Consider the following 16581-nt stretch of genomic DNA (forward strand, 5'->3'; position numbering starts at 1 on the left):
CTTCTGGTGTCGAATTTTTCTTTTTCTTGCTCTGTCCACAGCCGCCCCGGCCCGCCCCGGCGCGCCGGGGCTTCCACTCGTCCAGCCCGCGGCTTCCAGTATTTCTGCTCTCCCGCACACGCACACGACGGGATTCCACTAATTGCAGCGGTGGGCCAAATAAGTCCCACCGCGGCGCTCCCTCCGCGCTGCCTCTGCGGCCGCCACCCACAGAAAAAGAAACGACAGAAGCCTCGCTGTTTTGACGTATTCCCTCCACTTCTGACCCTCGTGGCCCTCCCCGGCAGCGGATAAACCAACCGTCGCTGCAAAAACCGGAATAATCACAGACACGCTCCGTCATCGCATCTCGCTTCAAGCTTTGTTGGCCGCCGACTGCGAGAAGTCTTCACGCCCATCGTGATAGTCAAACGCACGCTGACGATAGCGGCTCGTTCGAATCTGCCGCCAGGTTTATACTCGGACTCACGTACACACGCAAGTGTGAAAAGTTTGACCTCAGGAACTAGCAGATACCGATGACATGGTAAACGCAACAACAACAACCTACTGATTTGTGACTTCATAACTTGACTTCTCTGCTGCCTCAAAAGAAACGTGGGCCAGCAAGTCAAGACCAGAAGATGAGACCCTCATCGATTCTGAATTATATATAAAGTACGCTCTTTTGTCGATACGGTAACTCTGAATCGCCTCTTGTGTCTTCTCTAGTGTCTAACAGTTTTGTGCTCTTTGTACTGTATGACCAAGAAAAACAATCTACACAATGTCTAAACAACCTATTTCTTTAAAAGTTAACGCCGCTCTTTTCGATGTCGATGGTACTATCATCATCTCTCAAGGTGCCATTGCCGCTTTCTGGAGAGATTTCGGTAAGGACAAGCCATACTTCGATGCTGAACACGTGATCCACGTCTCTCACGGCTGGAGAACCTTCGATGCTATCGCCAAATTCGCTCCAGACTTCGCTGACGAAGAGTACGTCACTAAACTAGAAGGCGAAATTCCAGAAAAATACGGCGAACACTCTATTGAAGTCCCAGGTGCTGTCAAACTGTGTACCGCCTTGAACAACTTGCCAAAGGAGAAATGGGCTGTCGCCACTTCTGGTACCTACGAAATGGCTCACAAATGGTTCGACATTCTAAATATCAAGAGACCAAAATACTTCATCACCGCCAACGACGTCAAACAAGGTAAGCCTCATCCAGAGCCATACCTAAAGGGCAGAAACGGTCTAGGCTACCCAATCAACGAAGCTAACCCGGCCGCCTCGAAGGTCATCGTCTTCGAAGATGCGCCAGCTGGTATCCTTGCCGGTAAAGCTGCCGGCTGTAAGATCGTCGGTATTGCTACAACTTTCGACGAAAAATTCTTGATCGAAAAGGGCTGTGATATCATCGTCAAGAACCACGAATCCATTAGAGTCGGTGGCTACAACGCTGAAACTGACGAAGTCGAGTTCATCTTCGATGACTACTTATACGCTAAGGACGACCTATTAAAATGGTAAGTTCTTTCCATCTCGTCGTTTGACAGTTGGCACACTGGCGGTCCAATATAGAAAATTATACAATATACTCACAACACTAATACTAATAATGGTAGCGGAGGCGGAAGATCAGATTAAAATCGGTCGCTCTCTCTCGTTTCACATACACGTACTATATAATTTCAAATAATAAAATGCAATTGATAGAATAAACTAATCGAAAAACTATATATATACATACACAAATACATAAACAAATATGGTTTGCTGCGAAGTCATAAGGCTATTACTAAAATAAATGCAGTTTATTATGACTATATAACTTTGAATATCAATTTCTTATTCTATGTACTATATACTATTAAATGTATGCGGCCAAAAGTCGCCCGCGTGATCTCTAGCGGCCAACATATTTCAACTCGATGGGTCTTAAAACCATGTATGTAAGGAAAGACCAACTCATCCCAAGTTCAAACCCGATGTCGGCGCCGCCGCCAATTAATATACCGATCTCACCGGTCCAGTACGATTGTGACATGCCCAGAGCAACACCAAAGATACCAACAATCAATGCTGCAGTACCGGCGTAACCCACAGGCAATTTGGAAGTATCGTTCCAGTCTTCGATATTGTAGCCTTTGAAGCCTTTTCTGAACAGAAAATGTTCACAACACGAAATGCCAACGTAAATAGATAAATAGTAACCGATGGAGTTCATGAAGTTTTCCATAAATCCAGCAAAACAGTAAACAGCTGCGACGGACAAACCAAAAACAAACAGGTTACCAATAATGGTCCAAATAACTCTTGGAACCTTAGATAATGGCTCCCAAAGAGCTTGGACAGATAACGCAATAGTGTACATGTTTGGAATATTGTTCGCAATGGTGGACATCGCTAATAAGACACAACAGAATTCACCAAAACCACCCAACGAATCAACCGCTAGAATAGCATAAGTTAAACCACCAGCTCTGTTAGTATTATAGTAATTTAACCATTCTGGATTGTTAACAGCTGCAGCACCAGCTGCAGCACCTAAGATCATTGTGAAGATTAATGGTGTTAATAAACCTAACAATAAGTAAAAGAAAATCTTATACTTATTAGTATTTCTTGGCATGTAAACTGTGTAATCAGCAGCGTATGTAGTCCAACCGGCAGCAAAACCATATATAGTACTACCAAACGTCAATACACCTGCAGCAGTGGTTGGACCACCACCCCATGGACCATTTGTGAAGTGACCCGATTTAGATAATTGAGCAATAATGACAAAGAAAACAGCTAAATTTGGGACCCATGACCACTTCTCGTAAGCATGGATGACATTGTAACCGAAGAAAGAAATGATGAAAGTGCCACCAACGATCACAAGACATGCGGCCCATAGAGGAATTTCATGAGGTTCGTTGATGGTATTCAGAAGTTGAGCCGAGACTAAAGTGTTAACAGCACCCCAGCCAACACATGCAACAATATTAATAACACAAAATATTCTAGCAGTGACATTTCCAACCAAGAATCTGGACAAAATCATCTGTCTCAACCCAAATTCTGCACCAAACACAGAGAAAAATGCAACAGAAATACCACCGATGATGTTGAAGAAGAAAATGCATAAAACAGAAGTACCAAAATTGATGCCAAAGGCTATTGGACCTAAGATACCGATAGCATAAGCGGCAATGACCATGTTTGCTGAAAACCACATTGAAGCAGCGTTAAGCAAAGAAGGGTCATTCTTCTCTTCGTCCGTAATAGGTTCGACACCTTTTGTCTCTGCTTGAGCAGTAATAGCTGCAAATCTAGAGAACCAAGAGAGTTTGGTTTCCTCGTAGGTTTCAGCACCCTTCAGTTCGTTGTAATCCTCCTCAAATTGATCACTTTCATTGGTGACCTGTTTAAAATCACGTTTGTGCAACTCATAGTAATCGTCACTATTCTCCAAGTCCTTACTGGCATTCGACGTAGAAGCAAAATCCATATTTGTAACGAATAAAATTGTATTCTAGAAACCCTCTGTATATGTATCTATTCCCCTCGAAGTCGTGAGTGCAGGTTGTTTTTGTTGCCTTTCTGCAATTCAAACAGATGAACAGTAACAAGAATGAATACTTTGTATTTATATACCACCAAGATTATATACAATAAAACCAGCCCACTACAATTAATGAATGGAACCCAAGAGACAAACACCAATTATTTCAAATACCCTCCTTATATAACAATTTCAACTCCAAGAAGAAGTCATTTTAATTCCTTCATAAAATACAACGTTAAAATGATTAATTTAAAATTACAAAATAAAATTCAATGAACTTATCTGCAATGTATCTTTATCATTAAAGACACTAATTAACAGTATTGAACGTTATCAGAAATCCAAAATAAATTTTTCAGCTCATCGAATTTCGAAAAGTGTCGCCCAATGCGGTAAAAAAAGAAATGTGAAAAATTTTGCTGTTGCTTGGGCTGTTGAACTTTTGTATGCAAACAGCATCGAACGACAGCACTGAGGTATGTTTGTATAGGTGAATGTGTGAGTAACTTGGGACTGTCTCCCAAATGGTAAGGTTTTAACGTTATCAGTAATGTGACTGCTTGCTCTCGGATACGGTGGCTATGTTATGGAATAACGATGACTCTAGCGGTTTGTCTTCCCGCTACGAAGTGAACGGTCCGTAGGAGAAGCAGCGGTGATGCTGAGGTGTCCATGCATGGGCCGTGGGTCTTCACCAAATATGATAAATCCGAAATGACCTTCTGGTGCGTTTTGAATATAGGCTTGGTTGACAGCGAATTGGTACCCTATCCACGAAATGGCAGGGCTATGTTATGTGCAAACGAGCACAACCCTAACATTGTGTCAAGATGTCTCTAAATATTTGTTTTCAAGCAACCGACACTTGGTCGTGATCGTTGCTACATCTATATAGCATATGTAGAACCATGGATAAAATGACTATATGTTTCCGCTTCTTTTATAAATTTAATGTGTTGTCGTCCATACTTGTTGTCTTGACTTAGCTGATGTTGCCGTCTCATCTAGCTTTCAGCACCAAAATGTTAAAAACAAAAAAATACACATACATATGAATATACTTCCTGTTCCTTCATTGAACAATTCTATTTACATACTTAAATTATTTGCCTTTCTACAAAATATCTATTTATCAGATTCAGCTGTCACCACCTCTCCAGATAAAGGTTGGATTGCTTCATACTTCTTCCTCAGCTCCTGCTGATATGCATGATCATTTTTATTGAATTCTCTTTTACGTGCTTTCTCTGCGGCCTCTGCATCCAATCTCGTTTGATCTTGCTCCTTTTGTAACCTCTTTTCAGCTACTCTCTTGGCATCTTTAATCGGACCCTGGTGTAACGTCTCCCTCTCAACTTCTTGCACTATATGCACTGTTGCGATGGTGATTGCCGTTAGCAAGCATGTGACACCTAATGTAATCTTACTAGCCCTGCTCATTACCAATATTGTCAGTTACCCTTTGCTTGATCCAGTTAACTCGCTATTTAACTTCAACTGTCAAGTGTCCATTGGTAACTTTTATGCTTATTTATTAGGGTTTTATTCACAGATTTTTCCATTTCTGGAAATATCAGAAGCATTCTCCACGAATATCTTGAAATCTACACCAATAGCTAAGCAATACCTTTTGAATCTGTTGTCCTTAAAAAGCGGTTACTAAGTGGTTAAAAGACAGAGTACTACTTCAGATAATACTTACACATAGTAGTCTATACACGGTGTAGAAAACACGTTCTTAAATACACATCTAAGAGAAATAATTTATACAATGGTCGCATTGGTTCCAATATTCCCATCCAACACCCCATCTCCAGCTGCATCATATTCGCCAGCCATGAAGGCTGGCGACACTATTTATTTGTCCGGTCAAATCCATTTGAACGAGGATAACAAGCTTGTGGGTGGCTCCATCGCTGATAAGGCTGAACAAATATTCGAGAATGTCCAAAAGGTCTTAGCTGCCGCTAACTCAGACCTTGACCATGTGGTCAAATGCAACGTCTTTTTAAAGGATATAAAAGACTTTGCTGAATTTAACACCGTCTATGCCAAGTATTTCAATTCGCACAAACCAGCCAGATCTTGTGTCGCCGTTGCAGCTTTACCATTAAACGCAGATGTAGAAATGGAATGTATTGCTGTCGAAAAGAAATAGAACCTTCTTCTTCCACTTAGAAGTATATACTTATATAGACATGAAATAAATGACCACTCCACACGTAACAAACTCCAACGTATTTCCACCTGCCGTTAACCCAGTTCACCACAAATATACATATACGTATATTACAGTCTACTGAGGTTACAATCCCTACTACTTCGATGTCCCAATTTCAGGTGACTGTTTTATCAATGCAATGTACGGATGTTCAAAGTATATTTTAATAACGCGCGGTGTGTGGGTTAATAACTCTTTTATTGAAAAGTTCATTTTCCTTTTTTTTTAACATTTCTGTTTGCTTTCGGTTTTCACCGTTCCAAACGGCATCGCGATCATTTTCCAGCGTGTTCTAAATTTCTTGTCTGCTTAGATATTCTCCTTCCAGCTCAGTGATATTCCTGTCTGCGCGTGGAACCCGCGCGCTGTTCTAGAAAGAAAAAACATTTGTTTCATGAGTAGCGGCCCGTTCCGCCCCCAAGCAACTTACCTCTCGCTTGCTAGACAGAGCCATCTCTTTTGCGTCCTGTCTAGCGCTTGAGATGATCGTGGACTCAAATGGCTTTCTGTGAACAAATTTGAAAAATTTCAATCTTGTGATGAGCAAAGGTTTACGGACTTCTTACAAGTGTTACTGTTAATGTGAACAGTGTATAGTTTCAGTCAACTACCATCAACCTTCTTACCAACACTCAATAATGATAATGCAAAAAAAATTGAAATATGGTCATACTATTCACTAATGTCAGCTTACTCTGTATACTCTTTGGCTTACTTTTATTATCATGATATTTACATATCAATTCCTTATTCAATGTATTTATTAAAATGTATATATAAAAGGTATAGTTTTATCTTGTATTACGATTTCAATCATATCTTAAAATTGACGATAATCAGCAAATAATAACGATCTAAAGATGGCTCAACGTGTTACCTTCAGAAGAAGAAATCCATGTATGTACTAATAAGCAATATAAGAAAAGAAAGATTTTTAAATTTAGCCTTTGTGAAACCTGGAAAATTGTATACTGGTGAATATAGTCCAATATCTGTATGAAAAGGTTTAATTATTATGGAAATGTTATGCGCAGTAGCTACCACTCAGTAAGGAACTCCAAGTATACGTTTATTTAATTAAAAAAAATAACCTTTACAAGTGACACTTCGGGTGAAGACATTCCAAAGGTTGCATATAATACATTCTAATATATCCAAAAACTAATACTGGTAAACCCTTTGAATAAGCGAATGCACAAACATATCTATGGACCTATTCAGAGCAACCGGTTTAATTTAACATTTTTCTTTAACTTTCACTATTGAATATTATTTTACTAACAATTTTACTATAAAAACTTTATAACTGTTTGATATCCTTAAACATTTATTATGTTTTTAATGTATTATATTTACAGACAACACCAGATCTAACAAGATCAAGGTCGTCAAGACCCCAGGTGGTATCCTACGTGCCCAACACGTCAAAAAGTTAGCTACTAGACCAAAGTGTGGTGACTGTGGTGTCGCTTTACCAGGTGTCGCTACTTTAAGACCTAGACAATACGCTTCTATCTCCAAGACTCAAAAGACTGTCTCCAGAGCTTACGGTGGTTCCAGATGTGGTAACTGTGTCAAGGAAAGAGTTACCAGAGCTTTCTTAATCGAAGAACAAAAGATCGTCAAGAAGGTTGTCAAGGAACAAACTGAAGCTGCTCAAAAGGAAGCCTCTAAGAAATCCAAGAAAGGTGGTAAGAAAAACTAAAATTAGTGATTAACAACTTCATTTGAATTATATACAAATAATAATTTACAGAATCATATATAATCATTCTTTTTATTTCATCTTTTATACCTTCATAGTTTAAAATTAGACCAATAATTAAAAACAGCAAGTTATTCGTATTATATCTTATTATATAAACTTCAATTATATAAAATTATATTATGATATTATTTAAAAACTAACTTGAGAAAAGCTAAGGAGCTTATTTTACTTACTTGAAGATTCTAGTGGGTTATGAACCTATAATAAGAAGCTTTACAGTCACTATGGTTAACTTGATCAATTTCACTATAATTGGTTACAGATCATCTTTCATATTTGGTCTATTTTCATTAGTGATAGCGAAATGGTTTTTACCTGAATTTTTGAAATATGGCAAAACATTAACTACAAGAGATTCATCTAATGACATTAAAAAGGTGTTTGAAGACAACGGTACCAAGAATCTATTAGAGCGTATACAAAATACTACTGTACCGAAGCAATGGTTCTTTCATTTTTACTTGTTGTCGACGATATTCACTCTGATTACTTTATATAAAAATTATCAGCATAAAATTATATGGATCATTCTTATCCATTCGTTGAGAAGGCTATATGAGACTCTATATGTTTCAAAATATACCAGTGAATCAAGAATGAACTGGTCACATTATGTTGTTGGCTTGTGGTTTTACTCGGTTCTGCATATAATCCTATATATTCAAATCCTCCAAGGGAACATTGATACACATTTGAATTATTACAGTGTACTATTATTTACAATGGCATCATGGGATCAACACAAGAACCACACAATTCTGTCGGAACTAGTTAAATACTCGTTACCAAAAGGCCGTCTATTTAGTATTTGTTCATCACCACATTATCTGGATGAAATATTGATATACATGTCTTTCCTTCCATTCAATAGAGAATTCAGTTGGTTAGTAGTGTGGATAATAGCAAGTCTAACAATTTCTGCAATCGAGACGCATAATTACTACAAATCAAAATTCAAAGATCAAACAATACCAAAATATAGTATCATTCCATTCATAATATAAAGTCATAACTGCATTAATTTTAGTTAAAACTAAAATGAGGTGGAAAGGGGAGTAGGCATCTAATACTATGCAACATAACTTTGACATCCTAAATAAAAATCAATAGATATCATCAAATCAATAGATCATTAAAAGACGTTAGCATATTTAGCGTCATTAGCATACCTTAAAACTATAATTAAAGGCTCTTGAAACGTTACAGCTCATCGCAAAAATTTATCATGTTACACGAAATGCTCCAAGGTTATGTCAATTCTAACCATATAGCCATAAAAGAACAATTAATTATAGATATATAAGGATATCATTATTAACAATCTTACCCTTGATATTAAGATCCAAAGGTCAATATTGGCATTATTAGATAGTTTGATACATCAGTTAATAATATCCAGTTCTCTTTTTTTATTTCATTGCAAGCGAAACTGGAAGAGAAGTGTTAGTTTTACTCATTGCTACAAATCATATAACTTCATGTATCCGGGTTTGTACTGCTATTAAGAGATATCACATACAATAACTATTCCATTTAAATTAATAATATCCTACTGGTTTAATTGACTTTATTGGCGGTTTTGCTTTGTTACTTTTTTTCGTTTGCTAAAGATCTACATTTTATTCTGCCCCATTAAATCAATGATCTCTGCTGGTGCTTTATCACCTAAAAAACCATTAAATTTATTAGACAAGATAGAAAGACAATTCGATATCGCCTTAGATAATTTGAATATTGACAGCAGTAAGTCTCTGGGTGGAATTTTTAAAAAAGAATCAGCTTCGGAGAACATCCATTTAGAAACCTTTAATAATAATAGTAGTATAATGCGCACCTCATCTGGAGATATTGATTCCAGTAGTCCACTATTGAATTCTAATAATAATGAATCGGCAGGTGAGAATGTTGCTGATGCTATAAACCAGAATAATTCTCAAAGTTTTTATAGCAATGCAAAGATTATAAGATTATTAACGTTCCTCAAAATGAAAATAATCCCAAAAAAACGTAGATCAATGAAAACATCAGTCAAATTAAACGAGACTAATGTGGATAGAGAGATCTATCCAGATAAGACACCTATATATGATAGAAAAAAATATCCATCAAATGAAATTTCCAATGCGAAATATCATCCTTTAACATTTATCCCTATATTGTTATATGAACAATTCAAGTTTTTCTTTAATTTATATTTTCTTCTAGTTGCATTATCACAATCAATTCCTGCATTAAGAATTGGTTATTTATCATCATACATCGTCCCATTGGCTTTTGTTCTTACAGTAACAATGCTTAAGGAAGCATTGGATGATATTAAAAGAAGAAGACGTGATAAAGAATCAAACAACGAACTATATCAGGTTCTAAACAATATCCAACCGGTAAAGAGCAAAGATTTAAAAGTTGGTGATTTGATTCAACTTAAAAAGGGTGAAAGAATACCTGCCGATCTTATACTTTTGCAATCTACTGAACCTTCCGGAGAGGCCTTTATCAAAACAGATCAACTAGATGGTGAAACTGACTGGAAACTAAGAATATCCCCTCCATTGACTCAAAATTTAACAGAAGAAGATTTATTAAATAGAATTAGCATTACTGCATCAGCCCCAGAAAGATCAATTCATTCATTTTTAGGGAAAGTCACATATAAGAACTCAACTTCGGCACCATTGTCAATAGATGCAACCTTATGGGCCAATACAGTGTTAGCGTCGAGCGGATCTTGTATTGGGTGTGTCATTTATACTGGTAAAGATACAAGACAAGCAATGAATACCACCAAAGCTAGTGTGAAAGTCGGTTTATTAGAATTAGAAATTAACTCTATTTCGAAATTTTTATGTGCATCGGTGTTCGTATTATCAATACTTTTAGTCGTATTTGCTGGTACTAACAATCATGATTGGTATATCGATATTATGAGATATTTGATTTTGTTTTCAACCATTATACCTGTATCATTAAGAGTAAACCTTGATTTAGCAAAATCGGTATACGCTTACCAAATTGAGCATGACAGCACTATTCCAGATACAGTAGTAAGAACTAGTACTATTCCTGAAGATTTGGGTAGAATTGAATATTTACTGAGCGATAAGACTGGTACTTTAACTCAAAACGATATGCAATTGAAAAAAATACACCTGGGTTCAGTGTCTTACAGTTCTGAAACTTTTGATATTGTTACAGATTATGTTAAACAGCTGACTTCCGAAACAAAGAAAGTTAGTTCTTCACGTAAAGACATGGCGAGTCGTGTAGGTGACATGGTACTAACATTGGCATTGTGTCATAATGTTACTCCAACCCTTGAAGACAATGAATTAACTTATCAAGCAGCATCTCCAGATGAAATTGCTATTGTGAAATATACCGAATCTGTTGGGCTATCCTTATACAAAAGAGATCGTCATTCCATATCATTATTACATGAGAGTACAGGGAAACTACTAAATTATGAAATAAAACAAGTTTTTCCTTTTAATTCAGATACTAAACGTATGGGTATTATCGTATATGATAAGGAAAAAGATGAATATTGGTTTTTAGAAAAAGGTGCCGATACAGTTATGATTAAAATTGTGGAAAGAAATGAATGGTTAGAAGAAGAGACTGGAAATATGGCTCGCGAAGGTTTGCGTACTTTAGTCATTGGAAGAAAAAAGTTATCAAAAGAAACTTATGAAAACTTTGTAAAAGCTTACGAGACTGCAGGTTTATCAATGGTTCATAGAGAAGTAAAAATGAGTGCCATGATAACAGAATATTTAGAAAAGGATTTAAACTTGTTAGGTTTAACTGGTGTCGAAGATAAACTACAAAAGAATGTTAAGCCATCAATTGAATTATTAAGAAATGCTGGTGTTAAAATCTGGATGTTAACTGGTGATAAAGTAGAAACTGCTCATTGTGTGTCGATAAGCGCAAAACTTATTTCAAGAGGACAGTATGTGCATACTATTACCAAATTAACCGATCAGGAGGGTGCATTATCACATTTAGAGTACTTGGAAATCAATAAAAATGCGTGTATGCTGATAGACGGTACATCATTAGGAATCTTTTTAAAGTACTATAAAAAAGAATTTTTGAATATTGCAGTACGTTTACCTGCCGTTATTGCATGTAGATGTACTCCCCAACAAAAGGCCGATATCGCATTGGATATAAGAGCTTTAACTGGCAAAAGAGTTTGCTGTATCGGTGATGGTGGTAACGATGTCAGTATGATTCAATCTGCCGACGTTGGTGTTGGTATTGTCGGAAAAGAAGGTAAGCAAGCGTCTTTAGCTGCTGATTTTTCCGTTACACAGTTCTGCCATTTAACTGAATTACTGTTATGGCATGGTAGAAATTCCTACAAAAGATCGGCTAAATTATCACAATTTGTAATGCATAGAGGTTTGGTGATAGCGATATGCCAAGCTGTCTACTCAATTAGTTCCAGTTTTGAACCGATTGCTTTATACCAAGGATTTTTGATGGTTGGTTATGCCACTTGTTACACCATGGCACCTGTATTTTCGTTAACACTTGACCAAGACATTGAGGAATCTTTAACAAAGATATATCCTGAACTATACAAAGACTTAACAGAAGGTACTAGTTTATCTTATAAAACCTTTTTTGTGTGGGTAGCTCTGTCATTATTCCAAGGTTCAATAATTCAACTACTTTCACAGAAATTTACAAGTCTTGAAACTGTAGATTTCAGTAAGATGGTTACTATTAGTTTCACTGCTTTAGTAATCAATGAACTAATTATGGTTTCATTGGAAATTTATACCTGGAATAAGATAATGGTTATAGCAGAGGTTGTTACATTTATAGGGTTTGTTTTCTCCATACCTTTCCTGGGAGAATATTTTGATTTTAGTTATATGTTGCAAACCTCATTTTTAACTGGATTAATGGCTATTTTATGTTTCTCTATCTTTCCAGTTTGGGCTGCAAAAAGTATTTATAGAAGATTGCACCCACCAAGTTATGCTAAAGTACAACAATTTTCCTTTGTATAAAATATCACATTAATTCAAATATTTAGTCATTTTATTTTATTTAACTAGTCATGACGCACTTACAGTTAATAAATGAACTACTTCATTTAATATGTATGGATCTATAAATTAATAAATAGTAGTACATATGTTATGCAACAAGATATCCGAAATGTTTTTCAAATTAAAATATTTAAGAATCCCCATTTTCACTTTCGGAATCAGATCCAAGTTTTACTGCAGAAGAACGCATAATCGGCCTCTGAAAGTCTGAAGCATGAGCCCAAGGGATTGACTTTGAGATATTATCAAACATTGATGTTTCTCTTCTAAACATACCATGATACGCTGTTGAAGGAGGCGTTTGAAAACCTTGCACATTTGTTGTACTAGATGATGGCAAGAATGTAGAGGCATCGACAACATTGTTTTTGGTTGTCGAATTATCACCAAATGATTCTAAATTCAACGATGAACATATTGGCGAATGTTGATCGGTTCCAGATTTTATTTTATTAACAAGGAAGTCTGGATATGGCAGAGGTGCATTCCCAGAAACTTTGAAATGATGCACATTGGCGACGTGTTCATTTTCTACACGAAATATGATCCAAAGAAATCTTCTGAATACTTCAGTAGTTGCTAGTACAAATGAAGTCATCGCACTTTGTTGAATCGTTCTTACACGAATTGCATAAATAATCCATTGGAACCTTAGTATAACATCTGTAATCATAGCAAAGTAATAAAATAATTTCCTGTTCGTTGAGTATTTCCCCGTTTTCCAATTTTTTTTACCTGCTAGATATAAATCATTTCTTAGGAATCTATTTTCACTTCCAGAAGCTAAGTTTTGTAATAATGACCAATCCATGATAATATCCCATAAACAAGTGTAAAGTGAATTTAACGTTGCGAATACTAGGAATGGGGTTCTTTTTTCTAGAGAATTATCGGATAATCTATAAGCAGATAATGAAGCATTGTAGCAAATACCCATTATGTATTTTCCTGCATTGAAAAGGTGTGGGAACCAATCATCAGAGTCTGCATATCTTCGTAAACATTGCATACATCTCCAGTAACTCGGAACACATGATAAAACACCCATGGACTTCAAACGAGATGAACCACATTGTGGATCAAGACTAGTTCGATTAAGTGGTGATTGAATGCACGCAAATGTTGCGAGATCAGCCATTGAATAAGTCAATGAACAAACAATGTCACCTAAAAAGAAATCACTAAATTCAACAGGAAATAGTCCTGAAAATATTAATCTGATGAAAGTTTTGATTAACCAAAATCTTTGTGCAATTAATTTGTCCCAGTAAGGAATATTCAATATTCTTGGTCTGTATTCTTTTGGTGGTAATAAGAACAGAAATACTGTCCATGCTATTGACAAGTAAATAAAGGTAATGATTTTTTTACCTAGGAAAAAATTTACCACTGCCAGAATTGAAATAGGTAAGGAAAACCAATTTAAAAAATACAATTTCAATGGTATTAAACTTGTAGCAAAATCATTATTAAAAAATTGGGTTCCAAATTTTGTATGAATTTCTCCAAACATAATGAATCTATAATTGATATGTGTTCTATGCCATATGAAACAATCGGCAATGAAAAGGGCCGAAATTAAAAAAATCATATACCAACCACCCCAAAGTGGTAGATATATTTTATAATATGCAAAATTTGTCACTTGATGATCTCTAAATTCATCTGATAAAGTGATATAAATGGTTATTAAAATTAATAAGAAGGAAATACCCATTGAAATTCCAGCGAAAAACATTTGTGCTATGGATCTGTTATTTCTATGTATCATCTGCTCATTTAGTGAATATCCAACTGTCAATTTCTTTAATTTATTGTTGTGAATTTTTTTACTCATTGTTGAATGGTCCTTAGTTAAATCGACCATATACCAATTAGTTATAATATTTTCATAACTGGTTAATGGATCAAATTCTTTATTTGGTTCTAGTGAATTTTTAAAAATTGAATAATTTTCCTCTGCGTATTGGACAAATCTATCATAATTATTTTCATTGCTATTTGCAAATGCAAAAATTTTGTCGAATTTTTTAATAATCTTTTTGAAACCTGTAATGTTCAAATCTCTATAGGTTTTAACCAATTGAATATATAAATAGAACTCCAAAATTGCATTTCCTAGCAAATATTGTGATTTATTTAAGTTTGGTAATTCATTGTCAGCATTAAAATCGTGTATAAATGTTTCGGTACCTCCATGTCTTTTATTGTCTTTGCCAAATTTAAATGAGGGAAGAGAAGGCATAATTTCATTATTTTTTAAAAATTCAATTAATTTTTCAAAATTTGAAATATTCTTGAAAAAAGAATCCGTATTAGAGAATGAACCATAAGAGAAAACTCTATTAGTTACACTTAAACTCTCATCGTCAACATCGTCTTCTTCTACATTTGCAGGATTTTCATCGAACGTACATTGGTATTTAAAGTAATTTAGCTGTTTTTCTAATATACTAAATTTTTCACTACAATTTTTTAATAACCAAAGGTAAAAATTATTAATTTTATTCAATTCCACAGAAATCAACCAATCTTCGATAAATTCATTGACCAAATCCGGTTTGGACAATATCTTTCCACAATTCAACAACAGCTTTAATTTTTTTTTACCCAGTCTATAATCCAAATATTTATCCTTCCATTCTGGTACTACAGAATTTTGAAGATGCTCTGCAAATTTCATGATTTCTTTTTTCGTTTTTTTTTTTTGGCTTAGGCAATTCTCCTCATATAACCACCAAAAGAATGAGAAACTTGTTTTCGTTTGTATTTGAGACCTTCTCTCATCAGGTTCTGGTGTTTTAAAATACAGAACTATTGCAGACAGAATAAAGTAACTTGTAGCTATACATCTATTTATATATATATAAATTTATTTTTGCCTTCTTTTAAAAAATGAACAGACACAAAAACAATCAAAAAGAGTTAACCGCCAATCTATCTCCTAAATCATTATACACGAATGCACGTGCCTAATTTTATAAAGTTAAATTACCATCGAGCGGCACAACACGCGGCACTGCAACAAACAGTTCGTGCACAACGATGTATATTCAGCATCTCTATGTAACAACAATATTATTGTTGTTGTAGTGGTAGTAGTAGGTGCTGTTGTTGTTTCTTTTCTCTCTTCTCAATATACGCCCTTTACGACGCACAATAAGGACTGCATTCCTATCATCTCTATGATCGTGACATTGACAACAATAGTAACTTGGTACTTGTTTCGAATACTTCTTCCCCACCCCCCGCATTCCCCCAATATAGCTGAAACGGGTCACTTATGTGATGCCTCTGTTCCCACCGTAACCAATTTTACCAAAAAATGGTTGCAAAAATTTCGAAAAGACATCGCTCTGCCTTATTTCCATGGAGATCCTCTCCAGCTCCTCTCGATAACATCGTATTTGTTTGTTGTCGTCTCTTTTTCTTGCTACGCGAATCGGTGTGGTATCTTGTCGGATCTGAGATCCGAATATAATGGAATGCGGGTTCATGCGGGTGTTTGTGAGTTGGACATGCGGAGGATCTCCAGATCTTGAGAAAATTAGAGATCGGATGTCGTGAGTAAAAAGCGGGGGCTTACTACTACGCTATTTCTCTACAAAAAACCAAGCACCCATGCGTTTGAGTGAATTTGTGTGCATGCAACCAAGTACGTCTTAAACATTCGTACATGCATACACAGGGGAATCGCTTGAATGCAATCAACTGTTACTTTAATCAAGGTATCACCAGATCGGATTCCAGGGAAAGGGTTGGTAGGAATTGAGCAAACAATTGTTTCGAAAAGAGGCACCGGTTTAATCAATCCTTCCCTTACCCACACCCCTCGCGATTTATTTGTGGAGAATTGACTACGCATATAGTCATCTGTGTGCATGAGGTCTTCGACAAATTCTACCAAGATGTTTTCTTACATGGTTAGTTGGATTAACTGGAAATTCCACAAGACAAATACTATGAAAGAGGCAACTGATAACGGGAATT

At 35.8% G+C, this 16581-nt stretch overlaps 8 protein-coding genes across 8 annotated transcripts; 5 read left to right on the forward strand and 3 right to left on the reverse strand.

Moving 5' to 3' along the window:
* Positions 1–766: 766 nt before the first annotated feature.
* On the forward strand, positions 767–1513 carry TPHA0K00890 (HAD family hydrolase; the record flags this gene model as incomplete). Its single annotated transcript, XM_003687609.1, has 1 exon — positions 767–1513. The coding sequence occupies one exon, from the start codon at positions 767–769 to the stop codon at positions 1511–1513; it is 747 nt and encodes a 248-aa protein (XP_003687657.1).
* Positions 1514–1889: 376 nt separating this feature from the next.
* TPHA0K00900 (uncharacterized protein) lies at positions 1890–3479 on the reverse strand (the record flags this gene model as incomplete). The annotated part of the gene is made up of 1 exon (XM_003687610.1): positions 1890–3479. The coding sequence occupies one exon, from the start codon at positions 3477–3479 to the stop codon at positions 1890–1892; it is 1590 nt and encodes a 529-aa protein (XP_003687658.1).
* A 1182-nt stretch (positions 3480–4661) lies between these two features.
* On the reverse strand, positions 4662–4976 carry PET117 (Pet117p; the record flags this gene model as incomplete). Its single annotated transcript, XM_003687611.1, has 1 exon — positions 4662–4976. The coding sequence occupies one exon, from the start codon at positions 4974–4976 to the stop codon at positions 4662–4664; it is 315 nt and encodes a 104-aa protein (XP_003687659.1).
* Positions 4977–5307: 331 nt separating this feature from the next.
* On the forward strand, positions 5308–5694 carry TPHA0K00920 (RidA family protein; the record flags this gene model as incomplete). Its single annotated transcript, XM_003687612.1, has 1 exon — positions 5308–5694. The coding sequence occupies one exon, from the start codon at positions 5308–5310 to the stop codon at positions 5692–5694; it is 387 nt and encodes a 128-aa protein (XP_003687660.1).
* Positions 5695–6617: 923 nt separating this feature from the next.
* On the forward strand, positions 6618–7462 carry TPHA0K00930 (60S ribosomal protein eL34; the record flags this gene model as incomplete). Its single annotated transcript, XM_003687613.1, has 2 exons — positions 6618–6654; positions 7116–7462. 2 exons carry the CDS (start codon positions 6618–6620, stop codon positions 7460–7462), a joined length of 384 nt encoding a protein of 127 aa, XP_003687661.1.
* A 287-nt stretch (positions 7463–7749) lies between these two features.
* Positions 7750–8529, forward strand: DFG10 (putative polyprenol reductase; the record flags this gene model as incomplete). The annotated part of the gene is made up of 1 exon (XM_003687614.1): positions 7750–8529. The coding sequence occupies one exon, from the start codon at positions 7750–7752 to the stop codon at positions 8527–8529; it is 780 nt and encodes a 259-aa protein (XP_003687662.1).
* Positions 8530–9165: 636 nt separating this feature from the next.
* TPHA0K00950 (uncharacterized protein) lies at positions 9166–12549 on the forward strand (the record flags this gene model as incomplete). Its single annotated transcript, XM_003687615.1, has 1 exon — positions 9166–12549. One exon carries the CDS (start codon positions 9166–9168, stop codon positions 12547–12549), a length of 3384 nt encoding a protein of 1127 aa, XP_003687663.1.
* Positions 12550–12721: 172 nt separating this feature from the next.
* Positions 12722–15274, reverse strand: TPHA0K00960 (SPX and EXS domain-containing protein; the record flags this gene model as incomplete). Its single annotated transcript, XM_003687616.1, has 1 exon — positions 12722–15274. One exon carries the CDS (start codon positions 15272–15274, stop codon positions 12722–12724), a length of 2553 nt encoding a protein of 850 aa, XP_003687664.1.
* Between the last annotated feature and the right edge of the window lie 1307 nt (positions 15275–16581).

This window comes from Tetrapisispora phaffii, chromosome 11 (assembly GCF_000236905.1).
Source record: "Tetrapisispora phaffii CBS 4417 chromosome 11, complete genome".
Taxonomy (NCBI): domain Eukaryota; kingdom Fungi; phylum Ascomycota; class Saccharomycetes; order Saccharomycetales; family Saccharomycetaceae; genus Tetrapisispora; species Tetrapisispora phaffii.